This window comes from Tenrec ecaudatus, chromosome 7 (assembly GCF_050624435.1).
Source record: "Tenrec ecaudatus isolate mTenEca1 chromosome 7, mTenEca1.hap1, whole genome shotgun sequence".
NCBI lineage: Eukaryota > Metazoa > Chordata > Mammalia > Afrosoricida > Tenrecidae > Tenrec > Tenrec ecaudatus.
The window spans coordinates 32,551,659-32,575,698 of NC_134536.1; the positions used below are offsets into that span (position 1 = coordinate 32,551,659).

The following is a 24,040-nucleotide window of genomic DNA, read 5'->3' on the forward strand; positions in this document are numbered from 1 at the left end:
AGTTGTATGAGCCCCTAATAAAATGATTTTTTTAAATGTTAAGAACTCAGCTGCCATCAAGTCAGTTGTGTTTCACAGTGGCCAGAAGGCTCCTTTGGAAAGGTTAAGAGAGACCAGTCCCTGGAGAAAGCTATCCTCCTTGGGAGGATGGAGGGGCAGTAGAAAAGAGGAAGACCGTCTGTGGAGATGGATTAGCCTAGTGGCTGTAACAATGGGCTCAAACATAACAGTGATTCTGACGACGGCTCAGGATAGGGCAGTGTTTCATTCTGCTCTGCACAGGGTCACTGTGAGACTAAACGGATTTGATAGCCCCTACCAACATCCTGGTCTTGCAGATATAGAACAGCTCTCCAGGGCTCCCCGGTCCAGTTCTTGCACTCTCCGGGCTGCTCGGATGCGGTGTTGCTAGAAACTTTGCCACTGGCATTTCAGATACCAGCAGGTCACGAAGGTGAGCGGGTTTCAGTGGAGCTTCGAGACACGGAGCAGACTGTCAAGAAGGAATGGGTTGCCCACTTCTGAAAGATTAGCCGGTGAAAACCATACGAATAGCAGCCGAATATCATCAGCTAGAGTGCCGAAAGATTGGTGCCTCTGGTTCACAAGTGTTCAAAATGTGACTGGGGCTCAGCTGCCTCCTCACAGTAGAGTTGATCATCACAGGGATGGTACAAAGCTTTCAGGAGCTTCATTTGCTGATGGGGAAGGACTTAAAACGATAAGAAACCACTACTGTAAACATGCTTCCATTGACAGAATGTGAAATGTTCAATGTACGAACCTGGGAAACTTGGAAGTTATCAAAATTGAAGTGGAATGCATACAGAGAGGTGGTCTTTATTACAGTGAATCCAAGTGCGTGTCCCCACCCCCTACGCCGTGAGTGATACAGGCAAAGAACATCCTGCAGGCTCAGGGTTGTGAATATAATTTCTCTGGATCCCATTTTCCTAAGTTCTAATTATAGATTGTCACCTGTTATGTAATTGCAAATGAAAATAATTTCACTTGTATAAGCAACTTTTTGCCTTTAAGATATTTTAAAATAATCACATTTCTTTCAGGTTTTAGCATGTCTCCCCCATATGTTATAGACACTGTAGATACTTTCTTTCCATTTAAATTAGATTATTCTGAGTATATACATTATGTGAATTTTGCACTTTGGGAAAAAAATTCAGAAATTACATGCAGAAACCCATCCTCACTTTTGGAATAGCAGTTTAGAATATTACATATATGTACATATATGAATAAGGGAGTTAAAATGAGGGATAAATAGAATTGGAAGATAATAGAATTTTTCCAGAAAATTGCTAGGCTCTCTTTCATGTATTTTTATGTATGTACTAATGTGTGTATCATGTCTGTACTATATGTATTATGTATGCACGTTCTGATCTACACACTCAGAACCCTGGTGGTGCTGTAGGTGAAGCACTGGGCTGTTAACCACAAGACTGGCGGTGTCTGGTGTTTTTTGGTTGATATGTATTACAGATTGTATGATGTAGTTTCGACTACTGCAAATGCCCACTGCCACTGAGTCAGCCCAACTCCTAACAAGCCTATGTAGCATCTCCAAGACTGTGAATCTTTACAGAAGCCGATCACGTCATTTTTCTCCAATGAGAAGCGGGTGGTTTTGAACTGCCGACTCGTGGTTAGCTCATAAAGCATCACTGGAGCTTCATGCACTATAAGGACTGCGTAGTCTATGTTGATACTCAGATCTTAAGAGGGGATGTTGTTCACATCTTAAACTGTTACAGTAATCAGTCCTAGCTTATTAATACAGCTGTTGATATTGCTCCTCACAGAACTGCGGCCACATTTTAGCCTGGCATCTGAGAGTGACACTGCTGACCAAGAAGACTTAGATGGAGAAGAGGACCGTGAGGAACAACCTTCAAACCAAAGTGCCCGAAGACCTCAAGTTGTCGTGGAAGACGCTGTGGCTACTTCGGGAGTGAGCACGCTCAGTTCGACGGTGTCCCAGGACTCCCAGAGTGCTCACCGGTCGCTCAATGTACAGCTTGGAAGGATGAAAATAGAAACTAATAGGTGAGTCCTATTCTGTCGTAGGAGTTCCCGGGCCAGCAAACACTTAAAGCACTCGGTTGTTCACCAAACGTTAGAAGTTCCAATCCAACCAGAGGTACCTCGGAAGAAAGACCTAGGGATCTACTTCCAAGGAATCAGTTTTTGGAATCCTGTGGAACCCAGTTCGACTCTGACACACTGGAGTCACCGTGAGTTGGAGGTGACTCGCTGACAACTTTTACTGAGACTTATTTTCCCCTTTCTTTTATCTGAGTGCATATACTCTGGGCCTACTTAACAAGCTTCATCCATAGGAAATACAACATTTCATTCCTTTATCCATTCGTGCACACTTGATTCAGTGCCTTCCTTTATCAGCAAGAGGGATGTCTCTTAGCCTCATTGGTCAGATACCCTTTCTGCGTCAGCCAGTTCAGTGATCTTTCCGCACCAGTTGTGTGTTCGCTGCTGCTTCTCTGTGCACACGGTGACTTTCTGAGTAACTGGGGGAAACCCACAGGCTCTCTAGGAGTCAGACTCAGAGCAGTGTGTACCTTCCCACAGACAACTGAACGGCAGTCCAGGAAGTCCATGCCCGAAAGTCCATGATTAGGAATATGAAGTTCTCCCCGAGAGGAAGATCTTGGAAGGGATCCAGCTGATGGGACTCAAGATTTGCATTTTAGAAATTTGAAATGATGATTGCGTTATAGTCATTTACAGTATGTTTGAATTTTATTTTTACTACCTGGGCCATAACTGGCATTTACACTGAGAATTTGATAGCATAAGAGTCACATGATCAGGTCATTAAGTGAACGGTAAATATTTCCTGTTCTACAGATGTTAGCACGGGTCAAGGTCTGAATCTGTATGATTTATAGCTTCCTGTACTGGCAACAGTTGGCAGGTGGGCACCTGACTTCTTTATGACTCTGAGTTTGCACTGAACACTCTCTCTCTCTCTCTTTGTTTTTCTGGAGCGAATTGGTAAAAGTTGTCAAATATTTTGGAACCTTGCTTGAAAATTCTAAGTTGTTGACAAGTAAGAGAAAACATATCTTCTTTGTAGTCATACATTTAGGTCTCTAAAGTTAAACTTGAATTGTCAGCTTTAGTAAAAGTAATACCAGACTCATCTTTTCAGAAGCTTGAATTCTGGTTCTGAGATATAGTGAACCCCCACTTTCCTGTGCATGATTTGAATACAGGCATCTCCCTGAATCAGGCTTCCATATCCCGATCGTGTCCTCTGAAATTCAGCTCTCTACTTGTGGGATCCGACTACTTTCCTGGAAAAGGGTTGTGCTTCCGAGATAAGCCCTGGGACTGCGCTGTCCCCCATTTCCTCTTCTCAAACAGCATCCCATCAAAACACCCCAGCCTTTAGAGCAGCTGCTAACTTTAGCCATTTCTTCTTACTTTACTCTCAATGTTTCAGTACCGAGTGGAGTTGCTTTGGGGTCCTGCTCAGCCCTGGTGGCACTGTCGATCAAGCAGTGGGCTGCTAGCCTCAAAGTCGGCAGTTCAAGCTCACTTGCTGCCCTGCTGGAGAGAGATGAGGCTATCTGCTCCCATACAGGCTTACAGCCTCTGTAACTGCATAGGGGCTGCTACTAATTAGAATGGCAGTAGAGGTTGGTCTTTGGGGAGAAAAGATCATTCACTACTGCTTTGGTCCAGCCTGTAGACAGGACTTCCGTTCAGAATGACACAGACAATAAAGCTACTTTAGTTATCAAACAGCCGGTATACCGGCTTCCCTGGCCTTCTATGTACACACGCTGGCTTTTGTCAATAGGATACACTAATCTTAAAAGCAGCCTAGATGCTTACCCCTTTGCCTTGTCCTTGTTAACTGCAGTAGCCTCAGCACGCCACCCCATCGTGCAGTCTGTTCCCCACACTTGTGCCGTCTGCGTCCTCAACGACTGCTCTTCTCTAACCTCTTCCCTGCACCTCCCTCGTTGGAGACGCTCCTTCTAGCAGGGGCTCTGCTTCCCCGAATCTGCACAGCTGTGGGATCAGACTCAACTGTGACACATTTCTTTGTTCTCTCCATATATAAACATTTGCACAGCAGCCCCCACATTGTTTCTTTCCTACATTTCCACTCTGAATCTGAGAAATGTATAGGACTATCGCCCTCCTCCTCCCCCACTGCCTGCCCAGAGATTATTTTCCACAGCGTAGCCATCTCAAGAGCAGTAATAGCACATGTACTTTGAGTGTGAGCAGCTGAATAAGAACGGCTGCATCCATATTGCTTTTTGCCATTTTCCGTGGAATATGATCATATGATTGCAAAAGCTGGACAGTGAATCATGAACGCCCCAAAAGCATGAACGCCTCTGAACCATAATGCTGGTAAAGAACATTTCGTCCGCCGTGCACTGCCAGGCGACCAAACAGATCCGCCTTGGAAAGCGTAGAGCCGGAATTCTCCGGGATGCTAGGATGCCAGGCCTGTCTTGCATATGCTGGACATGCTCTCAGGAGAGACCAGTCCCTGCAGAGTCATGTCCTGCTTGGAAAAGTAAAAGGCCAGGAAAAAAGAGAAAGACCCCCAAGGAGACGGATTGGCATAGTGGCTACGACAGTGGGCCCAGGCAAGGCAAGAGGTTAGAGGGTGGCCTAGAACCAGGCATGTTTCGTTCTGTTGAAATTACTATCACTGTGAGTTGGAATGGGCTCAGTGGCTGTGAGTTAGAACCGATTCCACAGAACCTCACAACCACCACAAACTATAGAACAAAAAAGTTATTATATATAAGTGTAAAGGTATTACTATGCATACATTACAAAATGAACTCTTTCAGGTTAATGGGATTTTAGGGAAGACTATAGCTCTTATTAAAAAATCTTACGCTAAATATTTAGGCTGCTCCATCTTACTCTGATTATTAGATTATCGATGATACTAAGTGGCAAAAAGTGACTTTGACTTTAGAATGTATTTAAGTATGTACTTACTTAAAATGTTCTGGAAATTCAGGGACATTGTCCATAAGACTTAGAAGGAGCTGGCTTGTTTCCTAATTTCTGTACCCTACAATTCTGGAAGTACCCACCGGTACCCCCCACCTGCCTCCTGTTTTTGCATCCTGACCCACTACTCCTGCCTAACCAATCAAAAAAAGACCTGCGGGCAGATGCTTGCCTAGCTTTTGTGAAACACAAAGAGTCTGATAATTGTATTGAATTCAAAGTATTTCCCTAACTGATGGGACACAAGTACAAATACAATTAATGGGCTGAGTAATACGTTCTTAATAGAATTCTGAGAGGTAGTCTCTCAATACTATACTTCCCACGTGAAGCTGCAGCTTTTAAAGATAAGGAGGAAATAGGGAGCCCAGATAAGTGTAAGTTCATTGGAACAGGTGTAAGAAAACACCGTGGCATTCTTTGAGAATTCCTTAAGCGTATGCCCCCTTGATTCCCTATGTGCAGCCATGTAAACAGAGTGGGAACCCTGCATGTTTTAAAATCAGTATTTGGGGTTGTATCCTTTCACACTACTTATTCAACCTGTATTCTGAGCAAACAATCCAAGAAGCTGAACTATATGAAGAACCTGGCATTAGGATTGGAGGAAGACTTATTAACAAACTACAATATGCAGATAATACAACCTTGCTTACCGAAGGCAAAGAGAACTTGAAGCATCTATGAAGGTCTTCAAAAGAGGTGTTGGATAAATGGAGTCAAGAGATAAAAATGTAAAAAGATAAACTCCATTTCTCAACATAAACTCCATCAAGGTTAAGACGCATTAGAAAGTGATGATGCCAGCCATGTAGTCCACCCGAAAGAGCTAATGGTTCTGGGAATTTAACTATAGCCAATACACTTTTTTTTGTTTTACTTTATCAAGTGACGAAATATGGGTGCCCTTCAAAGGTTTTATAAGATGAAGAAATAAGAGTAAGTCAGAAGGAGCCAAATCAGGCCTCCGTGCTGGAGGTCTAGTGATTTCCAGGGAAACGCTTGCAGGATTGTCCTTGTTTGATGACACTGAGCTGGAATGTCGTCTAGGTGGAGAAGGACAATGGTGAAAGTTTCCTGCTTGTTTTTCTGCTAAAACGCTGAGTAACTCTCTAAACACTCCCATAAAAAGGTGGGAGCTGGGAGGGAAGGAGGGGGAAAAAAAGGAAACTGAGTTGATTCCAGGAATCCAAGTGGAAAGCGAATTTTGAGAATGACGAGTGCAACGAATGTATAAGGGTGCTTTGCTCAATTGATGTATGTATGGATTGTGATAAGAGCTGTATGAGCCCCAATAAAAAGATTTAATTTTAAAAAAAGTAGGTGCTAATGCTCTTTGCGCCTCCAGAAAGTCAATCGACTTAAATGCCTGGAGCGTTCAAATACGCTGTTGTCAAGACTGTCCCTCCTGACGGGTCAGCTTTTGCTTTGACTGGGCCACTTCCAGCTTAGTAGCCATTGCGTCCATTGTGCTTTGTCTTCAGAACCTTGCTTGGAAAGCTATGTTTGATCTCCTGTCACAATTCTGCCAAGAAATCTTTTGGGATCTTGATCCTACTTGTTTACCTGTAAATCTCGGAGTCATTGATACATCTTCTGAGTAGGTCTAATTAGCATAATGTCCTCAATGTAATGGACCAGTGTGATGTCTCTGGGAGTGGAAAGGCAATTTCATGCTAACAAAATTGCAGAAAAGTATCAAATTCATGATCACGGAGAGCAGGAGGAGGCAAGCTGTTTCTACTGAGGGCCATCATTCAAGGCAGGCCCTACTGGTCAAGCATTTAATTAACTCACCCCTAATGTGATGGACCAGGAGCCCTGGTGGCGTGGTGCTTACCTGTTGGGCTGCTGGCCATAAGGTCAGCAGTTCAAAACCACCCAACACACCTCGGGAGAAAGATGGTGCTTTCTACCCCTGTAAAGAGTTACAGTCTCAGAAACTCAAAGGGGCAGCTCTGCCCTGTCCTAAAGGGTCCCTATAGACTCAGCATCAACTCCATGGCAGTGAGTTTGTTAAGGTGATGGCTAGAAATGGTTCTGTTTGGTGATAGGTGTGATATCAGCTGGTATTGATGATTTTGCCGGCCTTATACAGCCCATAGGCTGGACACATTTCCTTCCCTGACTAGAGCCTCATTTCCCATCAATACTCAGTCTATTAGTGTTGATATTTTCATATGTATATTGTTACTTCCTGCCATGAATTAGCAGAATCCGCTTTACTAATGGAGACAGTGTTATCGGTGCCTTTACAACTAATCAGACTTGAGAACCAATTTAGAAATATATGCTAATGATTTTGTTTCACTACAACTACTCCTGGTGCCAAATCTCTTGGGCTAGGTTCTGTAAAGAAGCAAAACTAGAGAGAGAGAGAGACAGAGAGAGAGAAATTTATATCACAGAAATGGCTCACACACTGGTAGAGGCAGGCAAGCTCCAAGTCTATGGTTCAGATGTTAGTTTTGAAGAGGCGTCTCCAGGTTCATGTAGTTGATGAATCGAATGTCAGCAAGCCAGACAACTGGCTTCTGGCCACTGAGGCAAATGAATCCAAGACCAGCAGGTAAAATGGAAGGAGCTGACAATTCCCAGGTTCAGCAGGCACTATGGCAGGCTTCTGACTCAAGTCCAGAGAGTTTGAGTTATGCAAGGCAGAAGCAGAATCCACATCCGGCAAAAAGCAAGTACGAGTTTCTACAGTGTTCACTAAGACTGGAAGCAATCCACACCGTGAGGAGATTTCATCGTCGTGAAAAAAAATCACTGCGTCTGAACTGCCAAACCATTGGGATTCCTGGCGTAACCACGTTGACACAAAACCTTCAATTAACTATCTCACCTGTCTTGGATCCGTTTTCTCTGGCTGCCTTTCCGTGGGCTTTGCTTTTGCCCCACCTCCTGCTACCTACTTAAATATCATCTTTTGTCCTCCCAGAGGATTGTCGGGAGGGAGGGGTGGCTGAGCCAAGAAGTGAACCTTTCTGGGTCCCTGGATTGGAGGAATAGTGTTCTCTAGAGTTGCAGGCTGGAGGCTGCAGAAGGGGCAGTAGAGGGCTTCTTTTCAAGGCCAAGCTCTGCGCTTGGCACTTTACTGTTGTTCTCTTCTGTACTGTTCACAAAACTTCTCAGGAAGTTTTATTTTCTCTTTCTGCAAGTGAGAAAGCCGAAGCCCCGAGTGGTTAAGTAGTTCATCTAAGATCAACACAGAAAGCACGTAGCTGAACCAGGATACAGGCTCAGGTCTATCTGTCAGTTGTCCATCTGCCTTCAGAATGTGTCAGCTGAAGCAGAAACAGACTTTGGGGGTGGAACCTCGTCCTGAGCTAAGTCTATCAATATTCCACTTCCCCCCAAACAGATGCCGCTCACTAAGAGTTGTGGGGCATACAAGGATTTATATTGATTTTTCTTATTAATAATTATGTTAAATTGTTACAATTCTTAAGCCAAGTCACTCAGATGCTTTCTAATGGATCTCTATGATTTGGAGCGTTTTCTCTGAGAAAGTGTTGAAAACGGTGAGTGGGTTGCCATCTGGCTCCCACCTGCGTAGCGAACCTTTCCCGGTAAGAACCACAGCGGCACTGATGTTCCTCCTTGTGGCTCCGAAGAGTGCTTCGATGCCATCGAGGAGCCAGGTGTGCCAGAACACGTCTTTCCTTTTGTCACTTCGCCTCACCTCACAGTGAGAGGGAGACAGGCACAGCCACTAAGACACTGAGTGCTTGCTCTGTGCCCGCTACTGTATACAAGCTCACCCAGCATTCGCTACTTCTCCGCGTTTTACCGTTTGAGAAGAGTGATTCACTTTCTGCTTTGCATGGCTTAGTATAGGATCCTTCTTTCTTATATATTTTTTTCTTTCTTATATTTTTGTTACCAACTTATTTTTTAGTTAATCATTTGATTGGGGGGGGCTCTTACAGATCTTATACACAATACGTCATTCAATAGTATTAAGCACAATTATACGTATGTTGCCATCAATATTTCCAAAGTGATTTCTCTCTACTTAATCTCTTGGTATCAGCTCCTCTTTTTTTTCCCCTGCCCCCATCCCCCTCATGAATCCTTGATCAATTATATATTATTGTTGTTATTTCATGTCTTACACTGTCTGTTGTATCCCTTCACCCACCTTTCTGTTATTTGTCCCTCTGGCACCGGGGGATGGGGAGACTATATATCCTACCTTGTAACGGGTTTCCCCTTTCTTCCCACCCCAACCAATCCCCCTGCCCTCGTGATATTGCTACTCCTACTACTGTTCCTGAGGGTTTTATCTGTCCTGAATTCCATGTGTCGAGAGCTCTTATCTGTATATTGCCAACTTTTTGTAAATTAAAAAATCAGTATATTTTTATTGTGAAAATAATTTTAAAATCCAGACAAATATGAAATCAAAATTGAAAACACCACTAATCCCATTATCAAAAAAGTTTTGTGCTAATATTTTGTTGTGTGTTTCTTTGAACTATTATGTATATATGCATATAATTTTGTTTTTTTAATTTATTACCAACTTTGGGGTGAATTACTAAACATGTAAAATATCAATAGGACTCCTAACATCCCAGATTTCTATTTCTATGATTATAGTCATACAAATAGACACTAGAACAACCATTTCTGAAGACTTGGGCAATTTGGGCTGGAGGGTTTGAAGTCTTTTGCGGAAACACCACATGGGCTAGATTAGAGCTCGGTTACCTGGCATGGGTGTCTGTGTCTCACATCGTCGGGGGCTGGCTGAGAATGCAGCACCTCAGCGCTCCCCAGGGCCCCAGACACAGAATCTCCACTTCCATCAAATCCCCACAATGCGTGTGCATGCTCCTCGTCCCTGAGGACCCCTTGTATCTCATTCAGTCTTGGTCAACTCAAGTGTCCTGTCAATCAATCTAATTATTATTCTTATTATTTGTAGATTACTAGAAGAATTGGTTCGGAAAGAGAAAGAACTACAAGCACTCCTTCATCAGGCTATTGAAGAAAAAGACCAAGAAATTAAACACCTGAAGCTGAAGTCCCAACCAATAGGTACAGAGCAGAAAAATTTAAAGGAAATTTAAATTAAAAAATGTAAAGGTGGGGCTGGGTGGGTTCAAACTGCCTACCCTTCAGTTAGCAGACGAGTTCTTCACAGACTGGATGACCGGAGCATTTTGGAGTCATGCAAGGGTGTTGAAAAAGCTCATGAGCCTGAAAGATTTTCCACTAAGTCTCTGAATTTCCCTCTTGGTGTTCAAAGGGTCTGCCACACACACAAAAGATGATTCGTGAGCATCTTTCCTCGGATTATCTATTCTTAAGACCTTTAAGTCTTTCTCTTAACATTTTTACTAGAATAGAATCCTCTATTTTGTAATTTTGCATTGGCATTTTGCATGTTTCCCCCTTGCAATATAAAGATGCTTAAATAAAATACATAGTGGGAAAGAGTCGTCAGTTGAAACTTTGAAGCACTCTATTCTGTGAGGAATTAGCTGTGAAACACCATCTTGAGGAGCCTTGCTCAGCCCTTGTGGAGGAAAAAAGAACTCATAGGTTCCGGACAGGTAGATATACCCTTCCAAATGACTGTCCACAGTGGGGGCACTGGGGTGCACTGGTCACAGGTTGTGTTCGCATCCCTATGGAAACCAGCAGCATCTCCTCTGGAGAGAGCCTGGGCTCTCTGCTCCCATAACAGTGACTTTCTCAGAAACCCACACGAGGGCCCCTTTGAGTCAGCCTTGACTCATGGCAGTGTTTGGTTGGAGTGAGAAAAGAAAGCCTTTTTTCTTTAATCATTTTATTGGGGGCTCATACAGCTATTATCACAATACATCCATCCATCCATTGTGTACATTTGTTGCCCTCGTTATTTTCAAAACATGTTTTCTACTTGAGCCCTTGGTATTGGTATTAGCTTCTTATTTTTTCTCTCCCTCCTTCATGAACCCTTGATAATTCATAAATTATTATTTCCTCATGTCTTACACTGACTGATGTCTCCCTTTACCCACTTTTCTATTGTCCATCCCCCAGGAAGGAGTTATAGGAAGATTATTGTGATCGGTTCCCCGATCTCCCCCACCTTCCCCTTCCCCTCCTGGTATGGCTACTCTCAATATCGGTCCTGAGGGGTTTATCTGTCCTGGATTCCCTGTGTTTCTAACTCTTATCTATACCTGTGTACCTGCTCTGGTCTAGCCGGATTTATAAGGTAGAATTGGGGTCATGATAGTGGGGGTGGTTGGGGGAGCATGAAAGAACTAGAGGAAAGTTGTATGTTTCATTGGTGCTATACCGCACCCTGACTGGCTCGTCTCCTTCCTACCTCCCTTCTGTAAGGGGATGTCCAATTTCCTACAGATGGGCTTTGGGGCTCTACTCCACACTCCCCCTCATTCACAATGATATGATTTTTTTTGTTCTGATGATGCCTGATACCTGATCCCATCGACACCTCATGAGCACACAGGCTGGTGTGCTTCTTCCATGTGGACTTTGTTGCTTCTGCGCTAGATGGCCACTTGTGTATCTTCAAGCCTTTAAGACCCCAGACACTGTATCTTTTGATAGCCAGGCACTATCAGCTTTCTTCACTACATTTGCTTATACACCCACTTTATCTTCCGCAATCGTGTCAGGAAGATGAGCATCATGGAATGTCAGTGTATTAGAACAAAGTGTTCTAGCATTGAGGGATTATTGAGTAGAGGTCCAATGTCCATCTGCTATGTTAATACTTAACATATAAATATATGCACATAGATCTATTTCCCCATTGTCATATATAAATATAATTACATATGTACATGCCTGTATTTAGACCTCTATGGATGCCCTTTGCCTCCTACTTCTTTCCTCTATTTCCTTTTACTTTCCTCTTGTACCACTATCATGTTCAGCCTTCAATTGGGTTTCAGTAATTCTTCTCGGTTACATTGCCCTTGATGAAGCCCTACCAGACCTCCTACACCAGTGGTTCTCACTTCCTAATGCCACCACCCTTTAATACAGTTCCTCATGTTGTGGTGACCCCCAACCATAAAATTATTTTTGTTGCTACTTCATAACTATAATTTTGCTACTGTTAAGAATCATAATGTAAATATCTGATATGCAGGATGTATTTTCATTGTTAAAACCTGAACATAATTAAAGCATAGTGATTAATCACAAAAACAGTAATTATAATTCATGAACTGTCATTTTACCTCTAATACTGCTGCTTTCAACACAGCAACTGCTCTCTACATAGGTGACTAGTCTGAATAAATACATTATGGCGCTAACCCTGTCACATACACCTGTATTTGTATCGGGTGTATGTCATGGGGTTGGCATGATGATGACATCACGCTGGTACTCGTATGTGGGCATATCTGCATGTGGGTAGGCCTGACCTGGAGACGTGACTTGGTTCCATTGAAAATAATGTGTTTTCCGAAGGGCTTAGGCGACCCCTGAGAAAGGGTTGTTCGACCCCCAAAGGGGTCATGACCCACAGGTTGAGAACCGTTTGCTCTAACCCCCATGCTGCTGCTCATCTATGCTACCTGGCATATCAGTACCCAGTTGGGACAGTAAACTTTGTGCCCCTCACACCACCCCCATCTTTTGGATAATTCAGCCCACGAGGGCATGTTTCTATTTGTGAGAGGAAACCAATAAGGAAGTCTGATCTATTGTTTTAAGTCATTTTATTGGGGCTCATACAACTCTTAGCACAATCCATACATCCATCCATCGTGTCAAACATATTTGTACATTTGTTGCCATCATCATTTTCAAAACATTTGCTTTCTACTTGAGCCCTTGGTATCATCAGCTCCTTATTTTCCCCCTCCCTCCCCACTCTCCTCTCCCTCTTGAACCCTTGATAATTTATAAATTATTATTTTGTCATATCTTATACTGTCTGATGTCTCCCTCACCCACTTTCCTGTTGTCCATCCTGCAGGGTGGAGGCCATATGTAGATTCCTGTAATCAGTTCCCCCTTTCCACCACACCCACCCTCCACCCTCCCGGTATCGCCACTCTCACCACTGGTCCTAAAGGGATCACCCATCCTGGACTCCCTGTATTACTAGTTCCTATCTGTACCAGTGTACATCCTCTGGTCTACCTAGATTTGTAAGGTAGAATTGGAATCTTGATAGTGTGTGTGTGTGTGTGTGTGTGTGTGTGTAGCATTTAGGAACTAGAGGAAAGTTGTATGTTTCATTGTTACACTGCACCCTGACTGGCTTGTCTCCTCCCTGCGACCCTTCTGTAAGGGGATGTCCAGTTGCATACAGATAGGCTTTGGCTCCCCACTCTGGACTCCCCCTTATTCACAATGATATGATTTTTTTGTTCTTTGATGCCTGATACCTGATCCCTTCGACACCATGTGATCACACAGGCTGGTGTGTGCTTCCATGTGGGCTTTGTTGCTTCTGAGCTAGATGGCCGCTTGTCTATCTTCAGGCCTTTAAGACCCCTGACGCTATATCTAGAAAAGGAATTCTTAAAACGTATATAGTTCCCTACAAGTCATCCTGCCTTTGTTGCATGAGAAGGACAAAGTGTCATTTTGGGGCACAAAGAATTCTGATAAGAAGCTTCAACATAACATGAAAGTATAAAATAAGTTGTCATTATACTATTACTTCTGGTTCTCGTTTTACTAGATTCGTCTTTTAAGAATGCTATTTATATTGTTTATTCTTCCAACCTCATTTGTTTCTTTTAATTATCCCCTGATAGAGTAAAGACGGTGAAAGTCTCGATAAAATGCTGCTGGCTGCTTTCTCAGATGATCTATGCCAGGTGAAGCTAAGTGTCTCTCCCAAATTCTGTTGTAGATATTCCTGGGTTACCTGTGTGTCACCTCAATTCTCCTGGCACAAATGCTGAACATTCTAAACTGACTGACTGGCTGAGAGAAAATGGAGCTGATGAAGACACTATAAGCCTGGTAAAGAAAACTGTCTTTGGGTCAAATATTCTTTCACTTCATTTCACTAGAGGAGCCGCTTGGCATAGTGGTTAGCCATTGGGCTGCTAACCACAACGCCAGCAGTTGAAATCTACCAGCCACTCCATGGGAATAAAGAATTACTGTGTGAGAACCCCAAAGGGGCAGTTCTACTGTCCTGTAGGGTCTCTGAGTCGGCATGAATTCAATGGCAGTGAGTTTGAGCTCAGTATGGTTAGGGTTGGCTCACTGGTGAACTTATACCAGTAAACAGCACTTTCTCTATGCTCTTGTTGCATGCAAGTGAGTCCATTCCAACTCATAGTGACCATGGCACAGAGCAGAAGAACTGCCCAGTAGGGTTTCCAAGGCTAAGTGTTTATGACAGCTGGTGTGTTCTTGCTGACCTATTAATTGGTAGACAAATGCTTAAATCATTGTACCACCAGGATGCCTTTAAACCCAAACTGAGCCGCCTGCCACCAGGCCTGTTCCAGTTAGGGTAGTGTAGAACTACCTCCGGGGACTTCCCAGGCTGAGCCTGTTGACAAAAGCCAATCGCTACCTCATTCTCTGCTGAGTGGCCCATGGATGCACACCCCCACCCTTTCGGGTAACAGCCCAGCTCCTCAACCTCTTCCTACCAGGGCTCCTTCTGGGGTCCTGACTCCCTAGGTGAAGGGAGTCCTAATTCCTCTTGGCTCCTTATAGGCGCAGGCAATCAGCATGAAGAACAGTTGTCTAGAGATTACATGTAGGCTGTACACAAATGCACATGTTTGGAAGTTTTATTACCTAATGTTTTGTGGAGCAAATCAGACCTGGCCCTGCCTTCACCCATATTTTCTTGTTTTATGTTACATATTTAGATATAAAAATAACTTAGAATAAAGATGGATTGACTTGACAGTTACCTGACCACTAAATAAAATGTAGATTTTCCTTAGAAATCTGCATTTAACCAGTTACTGCTATGTAAATGTAACTAATTCTCTTAATAATGGGAATCAATGGATCTAATTGAGTTCTCCAAAACATTCTTGCCTCTAACTTGGACTCCATTCAGAACTGAGGGTGCTGTTGAAACCAACTGTTGGCAGTGGTTTTGATTGGGCCGATTGTTGCCCAACCCCACACCAGCCTCGTAGCCGTTGGTATGCGGGAGCCCCTGCTGCAGCCAGTGTGTCAGTCTGTCTGGTTGAGGGTCTTGCTTCCTTTCACTGACCCTCTGCTCTGCCCCACACGGTGCCCTTCTCCAGGAATGCAGAACAGACAGGCTCAGGAATGGGTTACCCACAAAATCGCTTCCACTGTTACTCATTTTTTAAAAGTAAAAGCTCCAGTATAAATGTTCAGCACTCTGGTTTTGAGATGTTCAGGAGATGACCTTCATTATCTATGAAAAATAAGTTTAGGAGTTAAGTGGAAGCCACACCTTTCCAAGAACACATTTTATCCATGAGAGTAGAATGAAGCTACACAAATGTAATTGCAAGTGAGTGCCAGCTGTCCATTAGAAAACCATCCAGAAATTCTGAGACGCTTATGATTGGTACGTTATGCATTTGTGGAAGTCAGATGGGTACATTGCTTTGCAATTGCTTTGTTCTGAGAGTGCCTTTCCCTTAATAATTCTAGATTATGTATCTTAACATAATCCCTTTTTTATTTGTTTGTTATGGTTGCCATGGTTTACATTTGGGGCAACTGGCTGCTCACTGAAGGGATAGCCAAAGTCTTACTTCTGCACACATTTTCCTCTCTCCACAGTTTCTGGCTGAAGATTACACACTGGCGGATGTTCTGTACTACGTTACACGTGATGATTTAAAATGCCTGAGACTAAGGTACCATTTTCTTTTCTGTTAAATTGTCATGATGGAAAGAGCCCTGGGCTGAGTTCAAGACTGGGGTCCTTCCTGGCTGGGTCCGTAGCTCACTGTGACATCCTGGGCAAGCTAATCTCTCTAGATAGTAGGACCAGGACCAGGCACTTACTGGGGGGGCGGGGGGAGTCTGTTAACTAACTATGCTTTCTACATGAATAAATACAAGTCACCTGGAAGACTTGTCCTTCATCACCAGGGAGACCTCGGCCATGCAGATACACTAAGGATGGCTTCCACAAATGCTCTAGTTTAGCTCACTGTGCCAAACTTATTAAAACAATTAGGATGAGATACTAACTCACCACCCCAAAGCCTGATAAAATTTCTTAAGAGGTAACAGGCCAAGCATGTCCATAGCGAACACTCATACCCACCTCTCTCAAGGCATATTTCAAAAGTGCTGACGCTTTGAAATGATGCTGGTAGGTTGTGGGAGTAGGGAGGGAAGGAAGGGGTGAAGGAACGTGAGGAAAATACAGAAAAAATACGGGGTGACCGATAAGATGGTGGGATCTTGATATTCTGATCGGAGCGGCCAGCGAGCTAGGAAGTCATTTGATACTGCAGGAGCAGGGTGTCAGCTGAACGGTTCCCTTCACCATGGTCTGTGTCTTTCCACAGAGGGGGGATGCTGTGCACGCTGTGGAAGGCCATTGCCGAGTTCCGAGACAAACAGCCTTGACTGCCACTGGACCATGTCTGACCTCGGTGGAAATGCTAAACATGAATCCAGCACGGATCTTCTTGCAGAAGGGGGAAATCAGAGGGAGAGGAGGAAGAAGCTGCACTTTAAATCCAGTATTTGTTTACTGATGTTAGGAAGGAAGATGTAAGGAGGGAAGGGAATAGACAAAACACACTGAAATTTCCTAATTGCTTTTATTTCTATAATTCAGAAGGACTCTCTTCAAAGAATATTGAGGATTATTTTTGTCTAAATCTTTTTTTTTTAAACCTGGAAATCTTAACTCCGCAGCTATTGCACTTCAGCCAATGTTTATTTTACACAAGACAGACAGACCCTTTCATGTGACTGTGTACCACTGGAACCAAACCAAGATGTGACCGTGACTTTTGAGGCTTCTTGTGTGTCTGTACTCTGTCCTCGTCTTGAGTAGGAAACGCAGACCGCCAATTCTGTATACAGCTCTCTCCTGCAGTGTGCCAACTCTGAGCGCAATGGTTTTTACTCCCCTGTATTCACTGTAATATTGACCGTGGTTTTGTAACGTACGTTTCCGGCCTGGAGTCCATTCGTGTGAGTCGTTTGTGTTACTACTGAACTGTACCAGTTGCACCTGCCTGAACTATCGTAATGTTAGCTTGTTCTAAAGCTACCCATTGTGTCATGCACCCGCAAAAGTAAAAGAACCCTCTCAGCACATTGTTGTGGCCCATTTCGAAGGGGTCTTCTTGTGTCAAGCTCATTGAAGTGGGTGTCCAGTGTCTGGTCATTTTTTCAGCTCTCACATTGAGTCCCATTTTACACTTATTCAAATCATAAAAGAACTACCGACCGCTGAGCGGTTCCGAGAGGCTGCAGAAGGGCTGGAGAGATGGAGATGAGACACCAGCTAGCAAAAAGCCCGGAATGACAGGCAGTGTATTCCCACAGGGCTCCTTGACTGCTGATTGTAGGTCCCAGAGGATTTGTAGATAGCAGCCTGATGGAAAGCACTGAGTTTTCTGTCTTCTTAATTACAGTTCTCATGTTTGGGGGGATATTTTTTATTTTATGAAGATTCTGATATCTGTGAGCCTGCCCACGTGCGCTGGAATGGAGTCAGAAGCTCTTCGATGGACGAATAAAATGAGTACATTTTTTGAATGTGTTTATTACACAAGATAGAAACAATATAAGCTTGCTCGTATATCTTGACTCATATGTAACACTCTTCAACAAAGCTGGTGTATTTCTTTGTGAAAATCAAGGTACGATCCTAGCTCATATTGCATTATAACTTGCAAAGCATTCGCACGATATTGTCTCATTTGTCATTTGCAACAGTACGCCCTCGTCCTGACGAAAGATACGGTGGTGGCTTGAAGGAGCTAGATTGTAACTTATGCTGAAGGAAGGGCAGCTTGTTTATGAAGCCATGGTGTGTCGTACTGGCTAAACACTTGTTTCGCTCCTAAGTAGGGTCAGGTTACCTGAAAGGATGTGGGGCCACGTCCAATGTCCTCTGACTACACAAGGGGAAGGAGACGCCAACTCCACAGCTGCCTGAGGGCGATTCCGATGAGGCAGGGGGCAGACAAGTGTCCACTGTCCGTCCTTTGTTTTCCTTTTCAGATACCCACTGCCCCTCCCACACCATTCTGCTCTGCTGGCTTTGGTAATCTGTTGCCGTGGCCAACCAGAACTCAAAGACCCAGAACTCAGGATTAGGAAGACAAGTTACAAAATGATAAGGATACAGTTCTTTTGTCCACAGCGCCTCTTTTCAGCGGGGCCAGCAGGCAGGTCTTTCTAGGGCTCCCAGCTTCTCAGCCACTCAGTCCCTCGGCCTCTGCCCTCTTTGGGCAGGTGCAAAACTCCATCAGCACTGCCAGTGCCTGCAGGCACTCTGCTTTACCTGTCCCGTGGGCCAGGAGCCCGCCACTCTGCGCCACAGTCTCTGCTGCTACTGGCAGGCATCTCTCGCTACTTCTGGTATGGCTCACTTGATACCCAGTGGAAGGGGCAACTGGCCAATCCCATCTTTGGAGTCCACGTCATCTTACTGGTACGATCTTACCCAGTCATTTGATGGGAACGAAAAAGACTGATAGACGAGCCACACCAAGTCATCTTACTCCACTGCATTACCCATCCTCTAAGGCCCCCTAGTGACTCAACTGTTAAGCACTCTGCTGTCACCTGAATGTTGGCTCCACCAGGCAAGACCCGGGGATCCGCTCCGATGATGATGACCACCTAGAAACCATGATGGTACTTCTGTCAGTCATATGATGTCGTTATCAGTCAAAATAGATTTAACAGCGCTCAACAGCCCATCTGAAACCAGCTCTCCAACAAGACCATCTTTCCCGGCTGCTACTCCCTACTCAGTTCATAAAGATATTCCCAGGCCAGCATCACGAGGATTTTGTCAGATCTCTGATCACCAATCAGAGAAGGAGGCAGTTCCATCGTGTCTCAAGGTTCACGGAAGCTCTGCACTAAAGAGACCTTTAGCAGCAACAAAGACAGTGGTTCTCAACCAAACATTAAAATGACCCCGGTACTTTTTGATAATTATTGATGTCAGGTGTCAGGACCCCACCGTAGAGAAACTAGACTTTGTTTTTTAATAGTATCACCAGGAATTTCACATGTTCTAGTCTCGGGTAGGAGCCCTGGTGGGACAATCGGCTACATAGCCACTGGGTGATGCATTGGGCTGTTACCTACAAGTTCGGCAGTTTGACCCCACCAGCCTGCTCCACAGGAAAAAGATAAAGGCTTCTGTTTTCATAAAGATTCACAGCCTTAGAAACCCAAAGAGGCGGTTCTACTCTGTTCTAGAGGGTTGCCTGATGTCAGTGGGTTTGGGGATATAGTTCTGCCTTCTATTGACACCTGGGGAGGGAGTGTCCTTTTCCACACAGGGGCTGTTAAGATGGGTACGATCCAGTTTCCATTTAGTGTAGCCAAAGGTAGTGTCGCACATAGGCCTGGCGCAACACTAGTGACCTTGGGCAACTGACTCCAGGGTCTTAGTTTCCTCCTCTGTGAAATGGGGAAAATAATGCCCTTTCTCTTTGGTTGCTACAAAATTTGACTAGCAAAATGCAGGTGGGATGCTTAGTATAATGCTTAGCATATAGTAAGCACTCACATGCCGCCTGCTCTTGCTATCATTCATTCTACATTAAATGTCTAATAGGTGCTATACTACAAGTGGTATGTGACCATGACACAGTTTGTGATACATTTTGTGACAATTTGACTGGGCCAAGACTCAGTTTGGCAGGTGAGGCCTCCCCATTGATGTGACCTAAGAGGAACTCCTTGAAGGGATTGTTGTGTGACCTTGTGGGAAATCAGGGCGGAGTGCAACCCCTTAATCAGGTCACGGCCTGACGCTATCTCCTTGGGTGAGGCTACATCATATCTGTCCATAAACAGACACTGCGGGAACTCCTTCCCTTTTTCCTGCTGGTCTGGATCCTGCATCTGGCTTGTTGAGTAGCCTGCCCTATGGACTGGGGTCACTTGCCATGTTGCCAGCTATCTTTCGATTCATTTGACTCAGCCTCTGGAACCGGGGGAACTGGTATCGGGGAGGACATCAGCCTGCATCTGGGCCTGGCAGGGAAGGTAATTTTTAAATATGGCAGAGGGCTTTAGTCACTTTAGGCAGAGGGCTCCGGAAATGAAAGCTAAATTTGTAGGTGTTCTGGAGAAAATGAGCAACCCATTGGCTGGAAATAGGAGGAAAAGAAGTAAAAAAATACAGCCGGCGGGGTGGTGGTGGGGGGGGCGGGGCGCAGGAGTCACTGGGGCAGTGCGGAGACCAGGGACGGGACTGGACTTCAGCTGTCAGGTAGAAATGGGAAACGTGTCAGGCTTTGGAGCCATGGGGAGGGGTGTGTAGAGTGCTGGAGGGACAGTACATTCAGTTGCTGAAACAGGAGGGTATGCTAGAAACTGTTGAAGATGTAGGATGGAGAGGATGGATGCAAAGCAATGAAATGACAAACTTGGGGACTGCTGGGATAGGAAAAGATCCATGCTGAGCCCCGGTGAGGAAGAGAAGTCATACCAGGATAGTGTGCTGGGGAAGCTGGTTGGAGACACGTTGCCTTTGTATTAATAGCAAGGAATCGGGAGAAATAGCCCCCTGAGAATCTAGTGGTACGAGCTGGTTGAGATGGGATTCTTTGAGTGTGAGCCCCAAACACATTGCCATCAGGGTTCCAATTCATACATGCATAGGTTCACTCCAAAGTATTTTGAAACATGTCTCTGTGCTGATGACTACAGCAAAGTCCTCCCAGTAGCATATGCTTCTTAGCCTCTTTGGGGTACCTTAAAAAAAGAGGGGGAAAAGCACACCATGGAGAAAAACAATTTTGAGTTTCAGGATAATGTCTAACAACAAAACCCAAGTGAATAGCTTCCAAATCGCAGAGGCATTAGAACATGCCTACAGGAATGCTGACCCAGATGAAACAAGTTTGCAGACCGAGCGAGCATTTTAAGGAAGGGCAGGACAACCCCAAAGATAAGCCGAGAGAAGGAAGACAATTAACTTCAATGAATGAAGCAACTGTGACTGAAGTTCTTTAAACAGGTGGAAGGCCTCAAAGCAGCATCACTGCTGTGATCCCTACTGACGTCGGGTCCTCGCATGGCGAGGCATTTTCCATTGTAAGGGAGCATCTTGGCCTCAGCAAGCCTTCCATTCAGTGGGCACCCAAGGCATTGTTCTTCTTTTTTAATCATTTTATTGGGAGCTCTTATAACATCCCGTACATCAGTTGTATCAAGCATATTGGTACATAGGTTGCCATCATCATTTCCAAAACATTTTCTACTTGAACCCTTGGTATAAGCTCCTCTTTTCACCTCCCTTCTTTGTATATCTTTGATGAACAATATAGTTATTTTGTATCTTACACTGTTCGTTGTCTCCCTTCACCCACATTTGTTATTCATCCTCTTGGGGGGGGGGGGGGTTATATATCTTTTTCTTTCAATGTTTTAAATCCTTTTATTATGGGCTCATGAAACTCTTATACCAAGCCATACATCCATCCACTGTGTCAAGCATATTTGTACATTGGTTGCCATCATCATTTTCAAAACATTTGCTTTCTACTTGAGCCCTTGGTATCAGCACCTCATTTCCCTCCATCCCTCTCCCACCCTCCCTCCCTCCCTCATGAAGCCTGGATAATTTAGAAGTATTATTTTTTCGTGTCTTACAGTGACCAATGTCTCCCTTCACCCAATTTTCTTGTGATGGGTTTCCCCTTTTGCATCCTTCCCCCTCCCTGACCGTCTCCCTACCCTCGTGATATTGCTACTCCCATTACTGTTCCTGAGGGGTTTATCTGTCCTGAATTCCATGTGTTGAGAGCTCTTATCTGTATCAATGTGTGTTCTCTGGCCTAGCCAGTTTGTAAGTGAGAACTGGGTCATGGTGGGGTGGGGTATTCAGAAACTAGAGGAATGGTGTGTGTTTCGTAGCTGCTATACTGCACCCTGGTTGAATCAGCCCTTCCTTGTAACCCTTCTGCGAGGGGATGTCCAATTACCTGCAGATGGGCTTTGGGTCCCCTCTCCAACACCCCTCTTTCACATCTATATAGTTGTTTGTTTGGGATCTTTTGATACCTGATGCCTGATCCCGTCAATACCTTATGATCCACAGGCTGTGTGTGCTTCTTCCATGAGGGCTTTTTAGCTTCCCTGCTCGATGGCTCCACCCATTTTGTCTTCAAGGATCGTGTCGGGAAGGTGGCATTTGTTCTTTTAGGATTCCCAGTGGGTAATTTTGATAGGTTTTCTCCAAGGACGCAGGATGATCACAGGGATTTATTGTGAAGCAGTTGTCCAGAAGACTGAAACCTGCAACAGTGAGGAAAGGGCCAGGAAAGGGGCACCAGAGACTATTTTCCCACCACAGCGATGCACCTGCTCATCTTCAACGGCTGTCCTACTAACAATTTCCTTGGGAAACCTCACTCCATTCATCCTATAACCCCAATCTTGCTTCTCCGGATGTCCTTTCAATGCCCAGAACTTCAGGAAAGAATAGTTTAAAGGAATATGATTTTAGACTCTTGAGGATGCCCAGCATTCCTTAGGCAAGTGTTAATCCATTCCGGAAGTGCATAGACCCGGGCGGAGGATATGCCAAGAAACAAGTTTCCCGTGTGGACATCTTGATGTAATAAATGTTTTCATGGTTCTTGTCACTATCCTTTTGACTTCTCCTGTATTGGGGATTGGGGGAGTCATCTGGAAAGAATAGTAAATGAGGGCTGTGACTCGGGGGTGGTGGGAGTGTGGGTTGGGAATAGAGATTAAAAGGCTAAGGTCTAGAAATTGGGAAGAGGGAATTCAGAGGGGTGAACCCTTGCGAGATAGTGGGTCATGTGGATTGTGAACTAGCGCTGCTTCTGGGGGAGAACAGTGACGCCTGCTACTTCCGTTAAGTGTGACAGTCTCAGAAACCCAAAAGGGCATTCTCTAGGGTCCTTATGAGTCAAAATCAACTCCGTGGCAGTGAGAGGTTGCTTTTGTGTGTTGTTTTATTATGCAACTGGGACGGAGGACGACTCCAACTCAACAGAGGGGACAAAAGGAGAAAGAGACTCATGGAAGCCAGCCGGCTGTGGAAACCAATGGAGGGAAGCAATCTGAGGGTGGGGCGCGCAAGTCTGGGGGAATGATGGCTTAAGGGATGATTACAGGTAGTTTGATTCTGTGGTCTCAAACACAGGGCTGTAATAAGAGGCAGGAACGTCAAGAATGGCAACAAGAGGCGACATCGTCACAGTCATTATCTTTGAGGGCTGGAGTATGGCGAAAGATGTGGGCAGGTGAGAAGGCAAGGGAAGAAAATTTCAGAATCAAAGAGACCTAATGTGCTGGGGTAGAGGCCCTGGGCAGGGAAGCATTTAGGAGAGGAGAGGAGAGGTGGGAGGTTTAGACACAGGCGAGAGAGAGCAGATGGCTTTAGGAGATTGCGCTCTTCCTGGAGAAAGGGGAGCAGTGAATTCAGGAGAACTTTGATATGGACGTGGGGGCTCATGAGGCACAGCCTGTGAGTTCTGAGCACAACAGTGAGTACAAGGTGCTGGTGCGTGCGTTTAACAGATGGTGTTCATTCGCTGCACGTTCGCTCTGCAGGCCGCCCACTACGGGCACCACGCGAGGCCTGAAGGCAGGGGGTTTCTTGCAGCATTTTTCATTGAACTCGTGGCAGATGGAAACATAGCTATCGAGGAGATTTAGGGGGTGAGTGGTGGAGTGGATAAAAACACAACACACAACAAACGCAGATACAAATCACAATGTTTTAGTTTCCTAGTGCTGCTGTAACAGAGCTAACACAAGTAGGTGGCTTTAGCAAATAGAGATTTCTTTTTCTCATAGTTTAGGTTTCTGGAAGTTCGAATTCAGGATGCTGGTTCCCGGGGTAGGCGAGTTCTACTGGACC

General features: G+C 44.7%; 1 protein-coding gene across 1 annotated transcript in view; it reads left to right on the forward strand.

The window, feature by feature from the left end:
* The window catches only part of MAP3K5 (mitogen-activated protein kinase kinase kinase 5), a 233,375-nt gene extending 215,638 nt beyond the window's left edge, over positions 1–17,737 (forward strand). Inside the window, exons 26-30 of the mRNA XM_075554484.1 lie at positions 1,824–2,067; positions 9,968–10,080; positions 13,880–13,992; positions 15,763–15,839; positions 16,503–17,737. Of these exons, the coding sequence (XP_075410599.1) occupies positions 1,824–2,067; positions 9,968–10,080; positions 13,880–13,992; positions 15,763–15,839; positions 16,503–16,563 (608 nt within the window). The 3' untranslated portion in view covers positions 16,564–17,737. The remainder of the gene's footprint in view (positions 1–1,823; positions 2,068–9,967; positions 10,081–13,879; positions 13,993–15,762; positions 15,840–16,502) is intronic.
* Positions 17,738–24,040: the final 6,303 nt, after the last annotated feature.